General features: G+C 42.6%; 1 protein-coding gene across 2 annotated transcripts in view; it reads left to right on the forward strand.

Annotated features, from left to right (window-relative positions):
• The window catches only part of CPPED1 (calcineurin like phosphoesterase domain containing 1), a 115337-nt gene extending 99274 nt beyond the window's left edge, over positions 1-16063 (forward strand). For both annotated transcript variants that reach the window (XM_082858194.1, XM_082858195.1), the window contains one exon: positions 15037-16063. In XM_082858194.1, coding sequence (XP_082714320.1) covers positions 15037-15266 — 230 coding nt within the window. In that variant the 3' untranslated portion in view covers positions 15267-16063. The remainder of the gene's footprint in view (positions 1-15036) is intronic.
• The last annotated feature ends 3618 nt before the right edge of the window (positions 16064-19681 follow it).

Genomic DNA, 19681 nt, shown 5'->3' on the forward strand with positions numbered 1-19681 from the left:
CCCCATCCCCCGTATACGGTAATGTACTTTTAGAATGTTGAAGAGTTCAAATTAATGCATATAATGGGTCTTGTTCCTGGTGCTTGGCCTGTAGGAGATCTTCAGCAAATGATAGCTAATACTATTATAGTCATTCTTCCCTTTTTTCCTTTTATTTTTTTCATGACAGCTTTATTGACATACCATACCATTAACATACAATTCACTTATTTAAGATGTCCAGTTCAGTGGTTTTTAGTATATTCACAGAGTTGTGCATCCACCACCAGAGTCAATCTTAAAACATTTTCATGACCCTATAAAGCAAGCCTATCCCATTAGCGGTCACTGCCCCATTTCCTCCCCAACTCCTTCCTCCCTCCCTGCCCTAGAAATCTACTTTCTGCCTCTGTAGATGTGCCGGTTCTGGACATGTCGTGTAAATGGAGTCATACTATATATGGTTTGGGGGCTGGCCTTTTGCACGCTCCTGTTGTTCCGTCGTGGGCTGTGCCCCTCCCCCACCCCCAGCCCTCAAGGGGAGGTCACCACTTGCGTGCGGTGGCTTCGGTTCAGTCATTCAGGTCTCCAGAGAAGGGCAGCTGTGAGCCATTAGCAGCCAACCTGCCCAGCAGCTGGCGGACGGACACACCAGCCTGTGAAGGAGCCTAGTGGGGACGCCATTAGAGTCCCACAGAGTAAATCGTGTGAATGGGCTTCGTTAAGAGTGAAATGAAAGGGATTACCCAGCATAATAGAATAACAGCAGCAGTTACTCAGAAGTTCTGGGTAAACAGAAACGTATGTTGTCCTGGGCAGGGTCCCTTTTTAACCTCTTCAAGGCTCTTCCTCGAAAGATCAAGCAGGGAATGGAATCTCGGTGACCAAACTCTCACACCCTTGGTGGGAATTTTAATTGGTTCATTTTCTGAAGGATCATTTGACAGTTATTTCAAAAGCCTAAACTATGGGAATATGAAAGACTAAATGATTCCCCTAAGATCAGGACTCCTGTTTTACATCTTATTGGAGGTTCCAGCCATTACAAAAAGCAAGAAAAAGCATAAGGCTCAAAAGAAGAAGTAAAGCTGTCCCTATTTGCAGATGATATGATTGTTTACTTAGAAAATCGTAGGAATCTACAAAACAATCTCTAGAACTAAAAAATGAATTTAACAAGGTCCCCAGATATAAACTTAATAGACAAAAATCAGTTGTATTCTTAATACAGTTATGTACAATATATACTAGCAGCAAACAATTGTCAAGTGAAATTGTAAAAATAATTCAATTTACAGTAGCACCAAAAACCATAAAATGCCTAGGAATAACAAAAGATATCTTAAGTTCTCTACCCTAAAAATTATAAAACATTACAGAGAGTAATTAAAGACCTAAGTAAATGAAAAGATAGACCACGTTCATGGATCAGAAGACTTGTTAATATGGCATTTTCCCCAAATTGATCTGTAGAGTCAACATAACACCAATCAGAATTCCTGCACTTTTATTTTGGGTAGAAATCCACAAGCTGATTCTAAAATTTCTATGGAAATGCAAAGTACCTATAATAGAAGAACAGTTTTGAAAAAGAAGAACAAAGTTGAAAGACCTATCCTATCTGATTTCAAGATTAACTATGAACCTACAGTGATCAAGACTGTTAGGCATTTGGTATTAAAAGATAAATGGATCAGTGGAACAGAAAAGAGAGTTCAGAAATAGACCCAAATTTATATGGTTAATCAATTTTCATCAAAAGTGCTGAGGCAGTTCTGGAAACAACTTCCAGTGTCCGTCAACAGTTGAATGGGTAAACAAATTATGGGATATCTGTACAATGGAATAGTTCTCAGCAATGAAAAAATGAACTATTGATACATGGATGAATCTTTCAAAATTAATGCTTCCATGATTCTTGCATGAAATCTTTAAAAAGTATGCTGGATGAAAGACACCAGAACCACCCCCCGCCCCGAAAGGTGCATACTGTGCGATTACATTTATATAAAATCCAAATTAATCTATAGAAACAAAAATCAAGTTGGTGGTTGCCTGGGACAGGGATGGAGGGAGGGAGTGACTCCAGAGGAGCACCAGGAAACTGGCAGTGATGGGTGCATTCATGACCTTGATCTTGGTGATGGTTTCCAGGAGTGTACATATGTTAAAACTGATCCAATATGCACAGTTTATGGTTCTTCAGTTATACCTTAAGCTGTACCCAAAAGGGGGAGGTGTGTTTTGACCCAGCAGTTCAACCTCCTTGTAAACCTTGGAAACTGATGACCCTGGAGCCAGCCTTTTTTGTCTACTTGTATATGTGGTGTAGTTATCATTTTTGCTCTGCAAAAGTGCCTTGTTGTATTTGTGCCTTGTTTTATGATATTCATAATTAAGAACTTCTATTAAAGAAATATTCAGTGCTTTAATTAATTAATATAAAAATGGCTTTCATTCATTTGGTGCCTACTGTGTGCCAGGCACAGCAGAGCTGTTTCTCACAATAGCAGCTTTGCAGAGTAGCTGTTATTATCCCCATTTTATAGATGATGAAACTAAGGCCATTCAGTTAAAAAGTACCAATGCTGGAATTGGATTTCCACATCTGCCCCACACTGTTCAGTATAGGCTGTAAGTGTAAAATACACACTGAATTTTCAAGAACTTCGTGTGGAAGTAAGGATGTAAAATTAGTAATATTTTATATACTGAATAGATGTTGAAATGATAATATTTTAGATACATTGGGCTAAATAAAATACATAACTAAAATTAATTTCACCTGTTATTTCTTTACTTTTTTTAATGGAGTTGCTAGAAAATTCAAAAATTACACGTGAGGCTCACATTACATTTCTTTTTGACCAGTGCCACCTCAGAGCTCTTTCCACATCATGTTGTCTATGTGAGAGACAACTAGGAGGTTAATTCAACAGCGTATATTTATATTTATTGAGTGTAAAATGTATGCTGGTTAAATTTTATAGTTTCCCTTATTGGTACATTTGTTTACTCTGTAAGTCCATTAGCTACTTAATTTCAAGCAAAAATTGTCAGCAAACAATTTTTTCCATATTTCAGGTCTGGATTACTTTTTTAGATGGAAGGATGTGAACACTCTTAGTTTAAGGTAGATACAGAAGTCTCTGACCATCAGGACAGGTGCTCCTGTTTATAGAATAATTGACCAGTTTTGTGTTCTTTAAAGCAGTGTTCTCTTGGGCAAATATGCTGGTGTCTTCTGGTTGGAATGGCATCCATAGTTTTATAAACTAAACTACAAATTACTTTGTCCTTTGTTGTTTACTTTATCTGGGAGAAGCACAGAAGCTTCCAATTTTTGAAGAATCAAGAAATCGTGACTGACCTTTGATCACCCAAATGTATTTTTTAAGTTGGTATACTTTTCCCCCATTACTGGGGGTGGCCCTCCTTCTAGTTTTGTAAGTAAAGTTTTATTGGATCACACACATGTGTTCACACACTTTCTACGGCTGCTTCCATGTCACAAAGGAAGGCAGAGTTGAGTAGTTGCGACAGAGACTGAATAGCCTAAAATATTTACTATCTGGCCCTTTACGGAAAAGGTTGGCAGACCCCGGGTCAATTAAGTTACAGGTGATCCTCAAAAGGAGGTCCATGGGGCTTCCCTGGTGGCGCAGTGGTTGAGAGTCCGCCTGCCGATTCAGGGGACACAGGTTCGTGTCCCGGTCCGGGAAGATCCCACATGCCACGGAGCGGCTGGGCCCGTGAGCCGTGACCGCTGAACCTGCGCGTCCGGAGCCTGTGGCCTCCGGGAGAGGCCACAACAGTGAGAGGCCCGCGTACCGCAAAAAAAAAACAAAAAACAAAAAACATGTAAAGTAGCTCAGAACAACGTCTGGCAGATGGTGCACACTCCATAAGTAATGCTGCTGCTGCTGCTGCTTCTTGTTATTATTATTACTACCCTAATCATGACCTCCCTTCAAGTCCCAGGTCAGGCACAAGCAAAGAACTGGAAGAAGCTGAGGGTGTGTTTAGGTCGAAGCCACCCTCTCCAGGAAGCTTTCTTACTGGGCCCCAGCATCATCCGTGATCCGTGGCACTTTGGACCTCCAGGGTGGTAGACAGAGCATCTACTTCTGAGTCAGTCTGATCTAGGTAACAAATCCTAGCTGTGTGACCCTGGACAAGTTACTTAACCTCTCTGTGCCTGATCCCATCATCTGTAAAAGGGGACAGTATCTTCCTCGTGGGGGGGTCCTTATGAGGCTTACCTGAGATGATGCACGTGCAAAGTGCTCAGCTCAGAGCAGATATTCTGTAAATAAAACACCGCTAAACCGTGTTATTTTTACTTTCTGCATTTTATTATGAAAGCACTTTCCAGTACTACCCAGCTGTAGACTTTAAGCTCTTGATTGCTAGGAATGGTTGATCTGGGTGCCCTGCTAGGCTCCACCAACACCTGGCATCGAGAGGGAGCTCTGCAAATGTTTATTGCCTCGAATTGGCTGAAGAAACAGCATCCTGCCTCAGCCGAAGAATGGGGAGCAGGCCGTTGCCTTTCTCCACAGTCCCTGGCAGCCATGGGCCATGGACACTTAGGCATCTGGAAAGATACCTGCCAGGAAAATTCTGAGTGTGATTATACTGGAATCTATAACTCCCAAATTGGCAACTCAAAATCGTAATTTAATATGAAGAATGTCATACTGAATGAGTCAGGTGGGCCTTAACCCCGATATTGGATCAGCTGCTGACGTTCCAGCCCTGCCTAAGAAACATCTGCTTCTCCCCCTTTGCCTCACAGCCATCCCAGGCCACTGGCCGCCAGCAGGGATCACCGTCTCCAGGCCTGCCTCTTGGCTGCCTGCTGAGGAAATTCCTTACCTGCAGGAGGGATTATTTATGCCTGCTTTCTGTGTGTTCACACCAACCTTTTCCTTTTTAAAATTTTCCTTTTCTTTTTTTCTTTTATGAGTCCCATATTTTTCCTTACCACTGAGACAGAATAAATTGAGTGTGACTAATGATTTGTGACACAAGTTTCACTGCTGCAGCTGGCAGTGTAAAGATGCCAAGCATTTTCATAAGTGTATACTCAGGATAAAAGAAAAAACTGCCCAGTTAGAATCTGTTCACACTTTCCAAGCCTAAGTAACACTAAAGACATTAAAGGACATCAGTTTTTAAGCCCCAAATTGTACCGGGGTGCATCCCGATTTCCTGGTTGATTTGAGGCACATTTCTGATATTAGAATATTAAATTATATGGAGATTGTATCCCAGTCCTCTGATTGATTTGAAATGAATTTGAATCAGGACAGCTTAAAAATTGCTTTTATAGCATCTTTATGACTTGATACCATGGAGAAATAAATATGAAGCTAATGCCACGGAGGGCGTACTCTTGATGCAGGGGCTGTCTCTGCTGCGGATTTTCCTGGTGGTAATTTAAGGAGATGCTTGTCACCTCCTTACAGCAGTTCATAATTTAAAAACAATCTATACGTGATACTCAATTAAGGCACCATAGAGGCATGTCGGCCACAGATGACTGATGAACAGTCCGAATGGAAATTCTGCACAACTCTTGAAAACACCACTAAACACCACTAAAATCAATCCCCCATCAGGAAAACCATGATTTATTAATATATTCTCTACCGCTATCGAGTTGTGAATCAATGCGTCCCCAAGTAGAGGACTTCCCTTGTGGCGCAGTGGTTAAGAATCCGCCTGCCAATGCAGGGGACACAGGTTCGAGCCCTGGTCCGGGAAGATCCCACGTGCCGCGGAGCAACTAAGCCTGTGCGCCACAACTACTGAGCCTGTGCTCTAGAGGCTGTGAGCCACAACTACCGAGTCCGCAAGCCACAACTACTGAGTCCGCGTGTCACAACTACTGAAGCCCGTGTGCCTAGAGCCCGTGCTCCACAACAAGAGAAGCCACTGCAATGAGAAGCCCGCGCACCGCAACGAAGAGTAGCCCCCGCTCATTGCAACTAGAGAAAACCCACGCGCAGCAACGAAGACCCAACAGAGCCAAAAATGAAATTAATTAATTATTTTTTAAAAAGCTAGTAGAAAACCAACATAAGTAAAACTTCTTGCAAGTCCTGGTGGCAGGGCCTGGACGTTGCAAGGCCAGCTGGTCCTGTCTGCGTCCCACCCCAGCAGGGGAGCCTCGGGGCATGATGAGCACCTGCTGTTTACTGGGCACACGTTGCCAGCGTCCGAGCTGTCATCCAAACCTCTCTGCCACCCGTGAGACAGGTATTATTATTGTCTTACAAATGAGGAAGTCGAGGTTCACAAAGGTCAGTAACCTGCCCAAGGTCCCAAAGGGCCGAACCTGAGTCTGCAAGAACCTGAGCTCTTACATCCGAGTACCATGGTTCTGATCCTGGCTGCCCTGATTTCTAACTGAGTAGCTTTGCCTTGGTTCTTTAACTTCTCCGTGCCTAGTCTTCTCATCTGTAAAATGGAGATGACTCCTGTGTCCCTAGGACAAAGGTCTATTGGGAGGATTCAGGAGATGGTGGATTAAAAAGTCCTTAGGGGGCTTCCCTGGTGGCGCAGTGGTTGAGAGTCCGCCTGCCGATGCAGGGGACACGGGTTCGTGCCCCGGTCCGGGAGGATCCCACATGCCGCGGAGTGGCTGGGCCCGTGAGCCATGGCCGCTGAGCCTGCACGTCCGGAGCCCATGCTCCGCAACGGGAGAGGCCACAGCAGTGAGAGGCCCGCGTACTGCAAAAATAAATAAATAAAAAATTCTTAGGGTCCTGCTGCTGCTGCCCTCGACCCACTCTGCCTCAGTGTTTGCCCTTCTTTGGGACAGAATCAGGAGACATTTTTGGGGTTCAGAACTCCTGGACTTCCCAGGAGGTGGGAAGTAGAAACTCCCACTACCAAATACCAGGCTCCTGGGTCCGGTTCCAACCCAAGAGGAGGCTCCCTCACTTCCCACCTGAGTCTCATCCCTGTGTTTTGCTTTTCCCTGGGCCAGCTGGGAATATCTCAGAGCCTTGAACTCTGCACCAGAACCCAGGAGAGTGGAGAGTCTTTCATACGTCCCTACTTTGAGACAGACTTTAGCCTCCTGCCTGACCATCCCGTTGTAAGTTTATCACATGGTCATTGCCTGATTTCCTGTTCAGGACTCCGAAATGTCAAGTTCCTCATTGTACTGGGCAGGGGGGAGGGGGGGATCTCTTTTACCAGAAGCAAGAAGATTCTGAACACAACAGCTCTGCTTGCCGACAGCTCTTTCATCTTTATTTCTAGTCCGCTTTAGGCTTCTTTGCTCACCTGAAAATCCTCATCTGGTCACATTTCTGTGACTTGGGACATTATCAGTAAATGATGAGCCCCCGGGGGCCTGGGACGGGAAATGGATGGGACACGCTGATGGCAGAGAAGCCCAGCTCTCCACAGTCCACCGAGGCCCCTTCTGAAAGGTCTGCCGGTCACTTGCACAGTCCCCGTTAACAAAACTCCTGTCTCTGCGAATGCCAACAAATAACGGCGTGAAATCTAAACATAAATGAGTTTTCACAGCTAATTACGGCTAATGCGAGCAACTTTCAAAATTGCCAAACATTCCTTCCAGAATAGTACATTTTGCAACTATGAATTAGGCCTAAAGAGCCAAATTTCATAAACATAATTTAGCATACAACCAAATAATAATACTAAGTGCTTTCCGACCGGCCGTTAGCAGCTCCCCGAGGTGGGTCTAATCGCACACTCTCCCATTTGGGCGTCTGACGGCACAGGCCGTAAGGCTCGGAAACCCCAGGAAGGCAGTGGAGGAAGCAAGTCATTTTCACGGCCCTCCAGCCTGAGTGATCAGGAGCTGTTCACTTCCCCAACTTAACGGCGATACACCCAACCCAGCGGTTCCAGCTGCAGCTTTTAGCCACGCAGCTCCGGCCCTGGTGTGGCAGCACCTCCGTCCCTCCTGTCATCATTCTTTCCCAGTGCACGTCACCTTGATGTTTGTTTGTGATCGCCAAATCAATGCATGATCACTGCAAACAGTATAGTAATAAAAACATAGAAAGTGATGCCCGCCCTTGCTAATCCCACCCCACCACCCTGGTGGTGAAATCACCTGTGTGAGTTTAGTGTCTGTTTCTCCCCCATTCAGCTGGGGGTACAAACTCAAGCACACACCCTCTTATACGGGTGTTACCTTTATTTTACAAAAACAGGATCACACAACACTTCTTTTTACATCTTGCTGTTCATACTTAATAATATATTTGGTGCCTTTCAGTGCCGGTACATGTAAATCAACCTCTTTTTTTTTTTTTTTAAATACACACACTATAATTTATCCAGTCTCCCATAAACGAATATTACAAACAGTGCCTCTGTGAGCACTGTTTATTTGTCCCCACAAACACACCTACATCTGTGGGTTCTTCTCTGGGTATCTCTGAAGGATAAATTTATATGAAAATGGTGGTGTTGGGTCAAGGGGAATGCACAGCAAAATGTCAGAACCTAATAGCACCTAATTACCCTCTGAAATGAGTTGTATCTGTTTGCATCCTGATAACAGTCAATGGAAATAGCTGTTTCTCTCCACCCTTGGCTGTTTTAAGTAGGGAAACCTGGGTCATCTTCCTTTCCATCCCTAGCCATGGTCCAGGGCTGGCAGACCCACACCTGCCCGCAGGTGGGTCTCAGTTCTTGCTGCTGGAGAGGGGCTATAGTCTCCAGAGCTCTGTTCAAAGTCTCCCAGAACCCTACTAACAAGAAGGGTTAAACAATTTGATCGTATTTCCTTCATACCTTTTTTGAATCATTGTCAAATGCAGAACAGTTCTCTCACCACGAGGGTCCCTCCTGTAGCCACACCCACTCCCAGCCCCCTTCATCCCTGTCCCTAACTCCTAGCAACTATATCTATAATTTTTGTCACTTTAAGAATGTTATGTAAGTGGAATCATACTGTATGGAACCTTCTGAGTTGGCTTTTTAAAATGAGCATAATCTCCTTGATATCCACTCAAGACGTGGCATGTGTCAATAGTTGATTCCTTTTTATTGCTGAGTAGTATTCCATTGGTGTGGGTGCCTCTTGACTGTGACCATTTCTTAGACTTTGCTTATTTTTGATGACCTTTACAGTTTTGAGAAGTACTGGTCAGGTATTCTATAGAATGTCTATTGGGATCTGTCTGATGTCTTTTTCATGCCAGAATTATGGGTTTAAGGGAGGAAGACTACACAGGTCAATTACTGTTTTAATCCCAGTCATATCAAGGTACATACCATCAACCTGACGTATCATCACTGTTGATGTTCGTCAGTTTCTCCACTGTAAAGTTACTTTTTAAAAAAAAAAAAAAACCCTCTTTATACTTTACTCTTTGAAGGAAGTCGCTATGCACAGCCCATACCTAAGGGGTAGGGAGTTATACTCCACCTCCTTAAAGGAGGAATTTCCACATAAATTATCTGTTAGTCTTCTGTATGGGATGTTTGTCTCTTTTCCCCACATTTATTCAGTCAGTTATTTGTATTAGTATAGACTCGTGGCTTTTTATATAAATTTCCTGCCCCAGTCTTACAGACACCCATTTCTCCACGGATCCATAGTTCCTTTTGTTGGAGAATAGAAGTAGAAACCAAGATGTGGCTGCTACGTGTGCTCCCTGCTAGCATGTGTCCTTGCTCCTAGGCACCTGCACCTGACAGAGCAAGAAATGTGTGTCTCTCTACTAACCTGTGTACATACACATCTATATATATTTCCAGATGTCAGCAGGGTTTACACGTTAAGGTAAACACAAGTTCATACTGATGTCTCCAACTCTAATCCATTACCGCATGGATCATTCTAGCCTCCTCCCCTTCCCATACGGGTTTAAAAAAAACAAACAATCTTTTTTTATTGAGCTGTATAATTCACATACCGTACAATTTACTCCAAAATTCAGTGGCTTTAATATATTTACAAGACTGTGCAACCATTGCCACTGTCTAATTCCAGACCATTTTTACCATTCTGCAAAGAAACCCTGTGCTCATTAGCAGTCGTTCCCACTCCCTCTTTCCCCTCTTCACCCAGCAACCACTAATATACTTTCTTTCGCTGTGGATTTGCCCATTCGGGACATTTCTTATAAATGGAGTCATACAATATGTGGCCTTCTGCATCTGACTTCTTTAACTCGGCATAATGTTTTGAGAAGTGGTAAACTCTTAGTCTTTATATGTCCAAACATGTATCTGTTTTGCCCTTAAACTTGAATGATGGTTTAGCTAGGTACAAAATTTGAGGTTCACAAGTACTTGCCATCAGCATTTTGAAAGTATTACTCCCTGATTCTTTTATGGCTGAGATGCCTGCTACCTGTCTAATTGTCATCCCTTTATAGTACTTTTGCCATGATATCTTTTTTTTTTTTTTTTTTTTGGCTGTGTTGGGTCTTCGTTGCAGTGCGCGGGCTTCTCATTGCCGTGGCTTCTCCTGCTGCGGAGCACGGGTTCTAGGCGCACGGGCCTCAGCAGTTGTGGCACACGTGCTCAGCAGCTGTGGCTCGTGGGCTCTGGAACGCAGGCTCAGCAGCTGTGGCTCACGGGCCCAGCTGCTCTGCGGCATGTGGGATCCTCCCGGACCAGGGCTTGAACCTGTGTCCCCTGCATTGGCAGGCAGATTCTTAACCACTGCACCACCAGGGATGTCCCACCATGATATCTTTTTAAGACTTTTCTTTCTGATGCTCCATAATTTTACCATGGCATACGTCAGTATAAATTGATTTTTATTTATCCTACTAGTACTTTTCATTTGAAGACCCATATGTTCCTCCTTTCTGGAAAATTCCAAATAACCCATCCTTTGGGTTCTTTGAACTTCTCATTCTTACTGCTTATGTCTGGGTGTCTGTGTTGTTTTCTGATTCAGCTCCACATTTCTACCTTTTCATTCACTAATTCCCTGTCTGATTCGTGTCTAGTCTAGAATTTATCCCATTTATTGAGGGTTTTGTTTTAAAATTTTAATTCATATGTTTTATGTCCACCATTTCTAAATTTCCATTACCAACCCTTCTCATTCAATTCATGCCCGTTTCGTTTCACAACATCTTGTTCTTTTTAATGGATATTTGTCCTTTATTGAGTACGTTTGATATCCTAAACATTTATTTTAAGTATTTCTCAGACAGTTTATATCACTGATTTCCCCTGAAGTGAATTCATATTCCCGATTGAAGAGTTTGAAGACTGTCTTACTTAGCATGAAATTTTCACGGATGGTGGAATTTTTTATTTCAGGTTCAGTTTGGTTAAGTGGTACTTGCAGCAGGGGAGGCGGTGGGTTTTCCCTCACTTTTCCTCTTGACCGACTTCTCCCTGTGCAGGGGTTTCGGCCCCCATCGGGCACCAGGCCTCACGAGAGTGCTTTAGAGTCCTGGCCCTCCAGTCGTCCTGCGAAACCGTGTTTCGGTTTCTTGACTTGAACCTGTGTCTGTCCTTCCTCCCTAGACCCGTGGGTGGCTATAAGCCTTCACCCAGTGCTGTGCTGGAGACAGCTCCTACCAACACATGAAAACCAATGATTAAGTGTTAGAGAATTGTGTGAGTTGGTTGTAAAACAGCCATTGTTAGAATTTAATTATACAAACTCATCATTAAGTAAATTATATTAAGACGCAAGGGTAATAAATGCTCATACTCGACACTTAACCATTTTCTAACTATCTTCCTCCGTATTATTCTCACCCCTGCTCTTTGGCTGCGGACAGCTCTCGTATGTGTGTTGGGAACACTCCGTGGTGGTGGGTGTGCTCCTGGGCATCTCTTGACCACTCTGGTTCAGTGACATCATGTTGGTCATTTGAAATTGGCCATCGTGAGAATGTTAACTCCATGGAAATGAGTAAACATTACAAATCAGGTCCTTTTTTTTTTTTCTGGAGTGCTTGTACCAGGGTGTACCAGCCCACCACCACCCTGGAACAGGGCAGCGGTGGTTTTCTTCAGTCTCCTTCCATAAACGGAGGTATTAACACCACCCCTGTTTCCAGCCGGGAGCCAGCCTTTATTGCCTCATTTCAGAGAAAGTGCTTTCAATCTTGATTATCTTGTAAGAGCTCAACTCCCACTCATTACTCTGCCTTCCTGCTTTTTTTCTGGTCCATAGAGCTACTTATTTTGGTATTGAAGCTATCTCTGTCCTTTGGTTTTTTTAAAAAATATTTTATCCATCATAGATCTAAGTTTGGAGAGGAGGAGGTACATTAAATGTTGACCATGCTGTGCTATCTTGATTAGAACTCCATAAACATTATTTTTTTTCAAAAAGGTTTTAATATAGCTGTCAGTAATCTTGATGCTAGACAACAAATGATTACATATACCATAGTATATGATTTACACTTTTAAAAATTCTTAGAGGTGTACTCTCCACGTCCTAAGATGAATAAGATACACCAGAAGTCCTTTAGATGCCTGTTGGCTAACCAGCAAGTCCAGTCCTGGGTGGCTGATCTCTGCGACACTAAGCAACCGGTGATAAGTTAAAACAGCTTTTCCTAGAGTCAGGACTCCTGGCTGGGGGTAAGAACAGCTTTACACATACAAAATACCAGAAGGACATTTAAAACAGAGAAGATGTTACCTACTAAATCCCATCTCCGTTTTCACAATGAGAACACTGCAGCTTCCAAAATAAAGCTGTATCCTATGAACAATGAATAACAGTGGGCATTTGAATTGGGTGTCAGTTATAGAGATTTGAAGGAGTGCTTGTAAATAGCTTGTTCTCTCGTGGTGTGGAACGTGTACCTTCTCCTTGCTGCATACATGTCTTCACGTTTTGTTATTTCACTGGCCCTATCTTTGGCTCCTGGACTCAGAGATTCCTGAGAAATATGAAGGAATTAATGAGTAAAAAGTATCTGTTTAAAAGAGAGGGACAAGTCCACCCCCTTATCCCTTCTCCTATTTCAAACCTTTTTCTCCTTCCATCCAGCTATTCCTTTATTTATTTTTTTAACGTCTTTACTGGAGTATAATTGCTTCACAATGGTGTGTTAGTGTCTGCTGTATCACAATGTGAATCAGCTATACGTATACATACGTTCCCATATCTCCTCCCTCTTGCGTCTCCCTCCCACCCTCTCTATCCCACCCCTCTAGGTGGACACAAAGCACCGAGCTGATCTCCCTGTGCTATGCGGCTGCTTCCCACTAGCTATCGGTTTTACATTTGATAGTGTATATATGTCCATGCCACTCTCTCACTTCTTCCCAGCTTACCCTTCCCTCTCCCCGTGTCCTCAGGTCCATTCTCTATGTCTGCGTCTTTATTGCTGTCCTGCCCCTAGGTTCTTCAGAACCTTTTTTTTTTAGATTCTATATATATGTGTTAGCATACGGTATTTGTTTTTATCTTTCTGACTGACTTCCCTCTGTATGACAGACTCTAGGTCCATCCGCCTCACTACAAATAACTCAATTTCATTTCTTTTCATGGCTGAGTAATATTCCATTGTATATATGTGCCACATCTTCTTTTATCCATTCATCTGTCGATGGACACTTAGGTTGCTTCCATGCCCTGACTATTGTAAATAGAGCTGCAATGAACATTATGGTACATGACTCTTTTTTTTTTTGCGGTACGCGGGCCTCTCACTGCTGTGGCCTCTCCCGTTGCGGAGCACAGGCTCCGGACGCGCAGGCTCAGCGGCCATGGCTCACGGGCCTAGCCGCTCCGCGGCATGTGGGATCTTCCCAGACCGGGACATGAACCCCTGTCCCCTGCATCGGCGGGCGGATTCTCAACCACTGCGCCACCAGGGAAGCCCACATGACTCTTTTTGAATTATGGTTTTCTCCAGGTATGTGCCCAGCAGTGAGATTGCTGGATCATATGGTAGTTCTATTTTTAGTCTTTTAAGGAACCTCCATACTGTTCTCCATAGTGGTTGTATCAGTTTACATCCCCACCAACAGTGCAAGAGGGTTCCCTTTTCTCCACACCCTCTCCAGCATTTATTATTTGTAGACTTTTTGATGATGACTGTTCTGACTGGTGTGAGGTGATACCTCACTGTAGTTTTGATTTGCATTTCGCTGATGATTAGTGATGTTGAGCATCCTTTCATGTGTTTGTTGGCAATCTGTATATCTTCTCTGGAGAAATGTCTATTTAGGTCTTCTGCCCATTTTTGGATTGGGTTTGTTGTTTTGATATTGAGCTGCTTGTAGATTTTTGAGATTAATCCTTTGTCAGTTGCTTCGTTTGCAAATATTTTCTCCCATTCTCAGGATTGTCTTTTTGTCTTGTTTATGGTTTCCTTTGCTGTGCAAAAAGCTTTTAAGTTTCATTAGGTCCCATTTGTTTATTTTTGTTTTTATTTCCATTACTCTAGGAGGTGGGTCAAAAAGGATCTTGCTGTGATTTATGTCATAGAGTGTTCTGCCTATGTTTTCCTCTAAGAGTTTTATAGTGTCTAGCCTTACATTTAGGTCTTTAATCCATTTTGAGTTTAATTTTGTGTGTGGTATTAGTGAGTGTTCTAATTTCATTCTTTTACACGTAGCTGTCCAGTTTTCCCAGCACCACTTATTGAAGAGGCTGTCTTTTCTCCATTGTGTATTCTTGCCTCCTTTATCAAAGATAAGGTGACCTTATGTGTGTGGGTTTATCTCTGGGCTTTCTATCCTGTTCCATTGATCTATATTTCTGATAAACATTATTTTTCATAGACATGTACCTTCTACTCTATGGCTGTTATATAGGCCTCAAAATATTTCCTTCATCTCTCCCAAGGTCATTCACCTTTTCTCCCTTCTCTCCTTGTCCCCTAGTACTTTCCTGTATGAGTTACAAGAAACAGGTTAATAATGTGTTATATATATATGAGTTATCCTTGAAAAGATTGTGGCTGTCACATATGCTGCCTTATTATTTATCATATGCTGAATAATATTATGCATTTACTATAATAATATGTGTTGTTCACAGAAGAAACCACTGGAGCCCCCAAGTTATCTAAATGGAAATCCTTGGCCCCCTAATGTTCTTTCCCTTCCCTGCAGGTATCAAAGCTGTGTTCTCAGGCCACTACCACAGAAATGCCGGGGGCACCTACCAGGACCTCGACATGGTGGTATCATCTGCCATTGGATGCCAGCTGGGCAAAGACACCCACGGGCTCCGAGTCGTGGTGGTCACCGCTGAGAAGATCGTCCATCGATACTACAGTTTAGATGAGCTGAGTGAGAAGGGAATAGAAGACGATCTGATGGATTTGTTGAAGAAAAAATGATTGCCGATTATGATTTATTCACTTTTCACTTCTACTAGTTTTTCATTTTGGAAGAAACAGCAGCTGCACACAACCCCATATTGAAATAAAAAAGTGTACCAGGCAGATTTGTGAATTTATGTCCTTTCGCTTCAATCAGAGAGCTAGGTCCTGTCGTAAATGATATTTAAAATAGAACTGCCCTCCCTATGCAAAAGAGAGGGGAGGAGCCTGGGAATGAAAGAATAAATGATATTATTAGAATCTCTCTGCATGGGTGATTGAATAAGTTCTCCTAATGATGTGTCTCTCAACTCTGCTCTGAATTAGATGGTTTTCTGGCATCATATGGTAAATGTCAACCTATCGATTTCAGTCACACCCTGATATCCAAGTGTGATCTCTGATGATTCTTTGAACAAAAGTCATCTGATTGTAGTAAACCATGGTCACAACTCCCAAAATGCTAGGCAAAACGAAGATCATCTCCTTTCCTTCCTAACAAAACAAATAATTGTGTTCCGTTACCAGAGCCAGAAACTCATCTGGCTGAGGAGCTGGGTAGCCGACATTTACTGTTAAAGTCTGGGACATCTGTTACGGCCGATGATGAAGCGGATACAAGTCAAAGCTCGAGTTTACCTTCATGACAGCTAGAAAAGTCACCTTTGCACATAAATCGTCCACATTCAAAAACCTCATCCCGGAGACTAGAACCGAAGCCCTAAAAGGCCGCCTCTGCAGTCATGGGCAGCACGTCTGATTCACTCACGTTGGCATTCGCTGCTGCAGTAACTCACTCCGCAGGTGGATGTTCTCGTGTGATCGGAATCATCCTCCGTTTATGAGACTCTTAGCTCTGTCTACTTTGACAGAAAACATGGGAATTGATGCAGAGTTCTTCAGAAACCAAGCAGAAATTCCTGTGGGGCAAAAACAGTGCTTTCAGCCACGTTACCTCAATTGGCACCAATTTTGATTAGATGCGCTGGTGCAGGATCCCTTGACCAAGGAGCGTGGATGGGTTAAAATCAGCATTGTCTTTGTTTAATCTACCTCGCTGCTGCTTCTCTGCGGCTCCTGACCACTGCGTAATTTTATCCATGCCGCCTTTTCCAGCAGTCGTCCTGGTGGACAGGGAGCCTGGGTACTCGCCATCCTGCCAGGAAAACTTCACAGCGTTATGCAGTAGCACTCAGTCATTCTAACAAAACAAAACAAAAAAACAAAAAACTGGTTGCAAATGAACTGCAAAGTCCATTAAATTAAAAGACTTTCATGTTAAAAAGCTTCAGTCAGTGTAGCAAAACCATGTGAAATTAAATAGAAAGATAACTGGATATATAAATTCATAAGGAACAAAAGACAAGAAGTTAATTTTACTACAGATTGGTGACACACCATAGCTCATTGTTATGTGGCAAGAAATTAAAAATTTTCAAAATTAGAATGCTCCTGTTTTAGAGTTCTGCTGCATTCTTGCTTCGCATTTGTCTTTCTTTAGAACAGATGGGGATAGAAGAGATCAAGAAGGGGAATTCAGTAAGAGGCGTAACGAATAAGCCATGCGTTTGAGGCCTGGGATGTGGTAACTTCAGAATCGGACATGAGCAACGTGAACCAGGACCATCAGTGTGGATGTGGGTCTCCTGGGGGAAACGGGGAGAGTTTAATCACCACGGACTGGAGCTCTCTTTGTCACGTCACCTGTGCAAAATGCTCTAGACTGTGGCACTTGGGTTTGGGGAAGGATATGGGAATAATGAAAAGTAATTGAAATGAAACTTCTAAATCTCCTCCAAAAACCTAATAAGGAAGATAATTGATTCAAAACACAGCAAGAATATGCTACGAATAGGGAATCCTATGAAATTCTCACCATTTTTAAAGTAACCAAACAGCAGTATTCCCCAATGGTGATAGGTTCAGAAAGCAGTTAGGAAATGATAGTGTATCATTCTGATAATAATTACCAATGCGTTCACTTACGAGTCCTTTTTCTTAAAAAAAAAAAAAAAAAAAAAAGACATATATTTTTTAAGTGCCTTATACTGGGATAAACAATAAAACACACCATGATCATAAGTGCTATGGTTTCGAATGTTTATTAGGTGCTAAGTACTGTTTTAAGTCCTTTGGCTCAGAGAGGTGGGGCCCCTTGGCCAAGGTCACTCACCTCACCAGTGGGGAGCGAAGGACTGAGATGCAAGCAGTCTAGCTGCTGAGCCTACGCTCCCTGACATTACCCTCTTTCCCGGAAAACGTTTTTCACAGGTGAGGGGTTCGTACCCGCTCTTGGCAACACGGCACCCAGTTAGCTGGCGGCCCTGGGACTTCATCCCAGCGTTTGTAAAGCCTAGGCAAGGCCCAGAAGCCCCTTCTCTGACACCAGGTTCAGGGTGGCAAAAGCCTGTCCAAGGAGCAGGTCGCTCCAGGCAGAGGATTTTCACTGGAGGAGATTGAAAAGCTGAATTGAACCGTAATGGGCCGCGGGACACAGCTCTGGCCACAACAGTAAACACTGCATCAGATGAAGCTTCCTTCCTTGTTTATAGTTTTCACCCCAGCGGGTAGGAAGCCAGCACCTCTCTCAGGGCAGAGAGGGCCACCTAATGCTCCCCCCCTCCAATTAATCATTTTAATTGGGGAAAAAATAAGGGGCTGCTAATGGAGGAAGCTTATTTAAAGTGATCTAGAACTGGACTGTCAGGACTCAAGGGTGGGTTTGTGAGTAGCAGGTGGGGAGATGATCATCTAACTGCATTTGGTTTTTACAATAAGTAAGTTTATCTCAAGTCTTCAGTCATGTTTACCCCCAAGTTGGAGAACAGGGGGAAAAAATGTAGTAAACTTCATGGCACTAACAAACAGAACATTTCATAGTATCTTGATTTTTCAGCATTGCTAGTTAGTCAGTCCCTAATAGAGGGTTATGAGGCAAACACTAGTTTTAAGCCTGACTAATGACACTAGGACTGGGAAAAGAATCTAAAAAAGAGTGGACATATATGTGTATATATAACTGATTCACTTTGCTGTACAGCAGAAACTAACACAACATTGTAAATCAACTATACTCCGATAAAAATTACAGTATGGAGGTTCCTTAAAAAACTAAAAATAGAACTACTATATGACCCAGCAATCCCACTACTGGGCATATACCCTGAGAAAACCATAATTCAAAAAGAGACATGTACCACAATGTTCATTGAAGCACTATTTACAATAGCCAGGACATGGAAGCAACCTAAATGTCCATCATTGGATGAATGGATAAAGAAGATGTGGCACATATATACAATGGAATATTACTCAGCCATAAAAAGAAACGAAATTGAGTTACTTGTAGTGAGGTGGATGGACCTAGAGTCTGTCATACCGAGTGAAGTAAGTCAGAAAGAGAAAAACAAATACCGTATGCTAACAGTTCTATTAAAAGCATATATATATATGGAATCTAAAAAAAAAAAGGTACTGATGAACGTAGTTGCAGGGCAGGAATAAGGAGGTAGACATAGAAAATGGACTCGAGGACATGGGGTGGGAGGGCGAGGCTGGGGTGAAGTGAGAGTAGCATTGACATATATGCACTACCCAATGTAAAATAGTTGGCTGGTGGGAAGCAGCAGCATAGCACAGGGAGATCAGCTCGGTGCTTTGTGATCACCTAGAGGGGTGGGATAGGGAGGGTGGGAGGGAGGCTCAAGAGGGAGGGGATATGGGAACATGTGTATGCATATGGCTGATAAGCCTTGTGCAACAGAAACTAACACAGTATAGTGAAGCAGTTATACTCCAGTAAAGATCTATTAAAAACAGAAAAGGTACATGCACCCCTATGTTCATAGCAGCACTATAAAAAATAAACAAAAAAAACACTAGGACTATTTACCTTATGTACCTGCAAAAGATACTGAGTTACATATAACTGTAGAATCTGTATACACATAATACAGTTTAATATTATAGTCTGTCTTCTAATGTGAAATCTTTTGAGAAAAGGTAGCAAAAACATCATTTGCATTTACTTGAACTCTTAATACTTATTCCCCAAGTAGTGTCTAAAACAGTTTTGTGCAGTCATGAAATTAAGTAGCAATATAGTATTGAGCTAAGGGGAAAAAAGATCTAGGAATAAATTGTCAAGGCAAGTTCTATTAAAAGCTCTCTGTAATAGACACCAGGGATTTCTTGTTCAGATAACCTTAGCAGTTTTGGTTGCACATGCAAGAGATAGTACTTGACAGGTAATACTGCTTTTTTTAATAATTTCATAAAATACTGTCTTACACCATTGGAGAGCTCTTAGGTATATTTACATATAGGCACAATGGAGGATTTTTTTCTTGGAATAATAAATGATTTCTAGCATCTTTCTAGAAAACATTTTACTGACTAAATTATCTTTTGCCTTCAATGGATTTTATTTCCTT

This window comes from Leucopleurus acutus (assembly GCF_964270905.1).
Source record: "Leucopleurus acutus genome assembly, chromosome: 16".
Taxonomy (NCBI): Eukaryota; Metazoa; Chordata; class Mammalia; order Artiodactyla; family Delphinidae; genus Leucopleurus; species Leucopleurus acutus.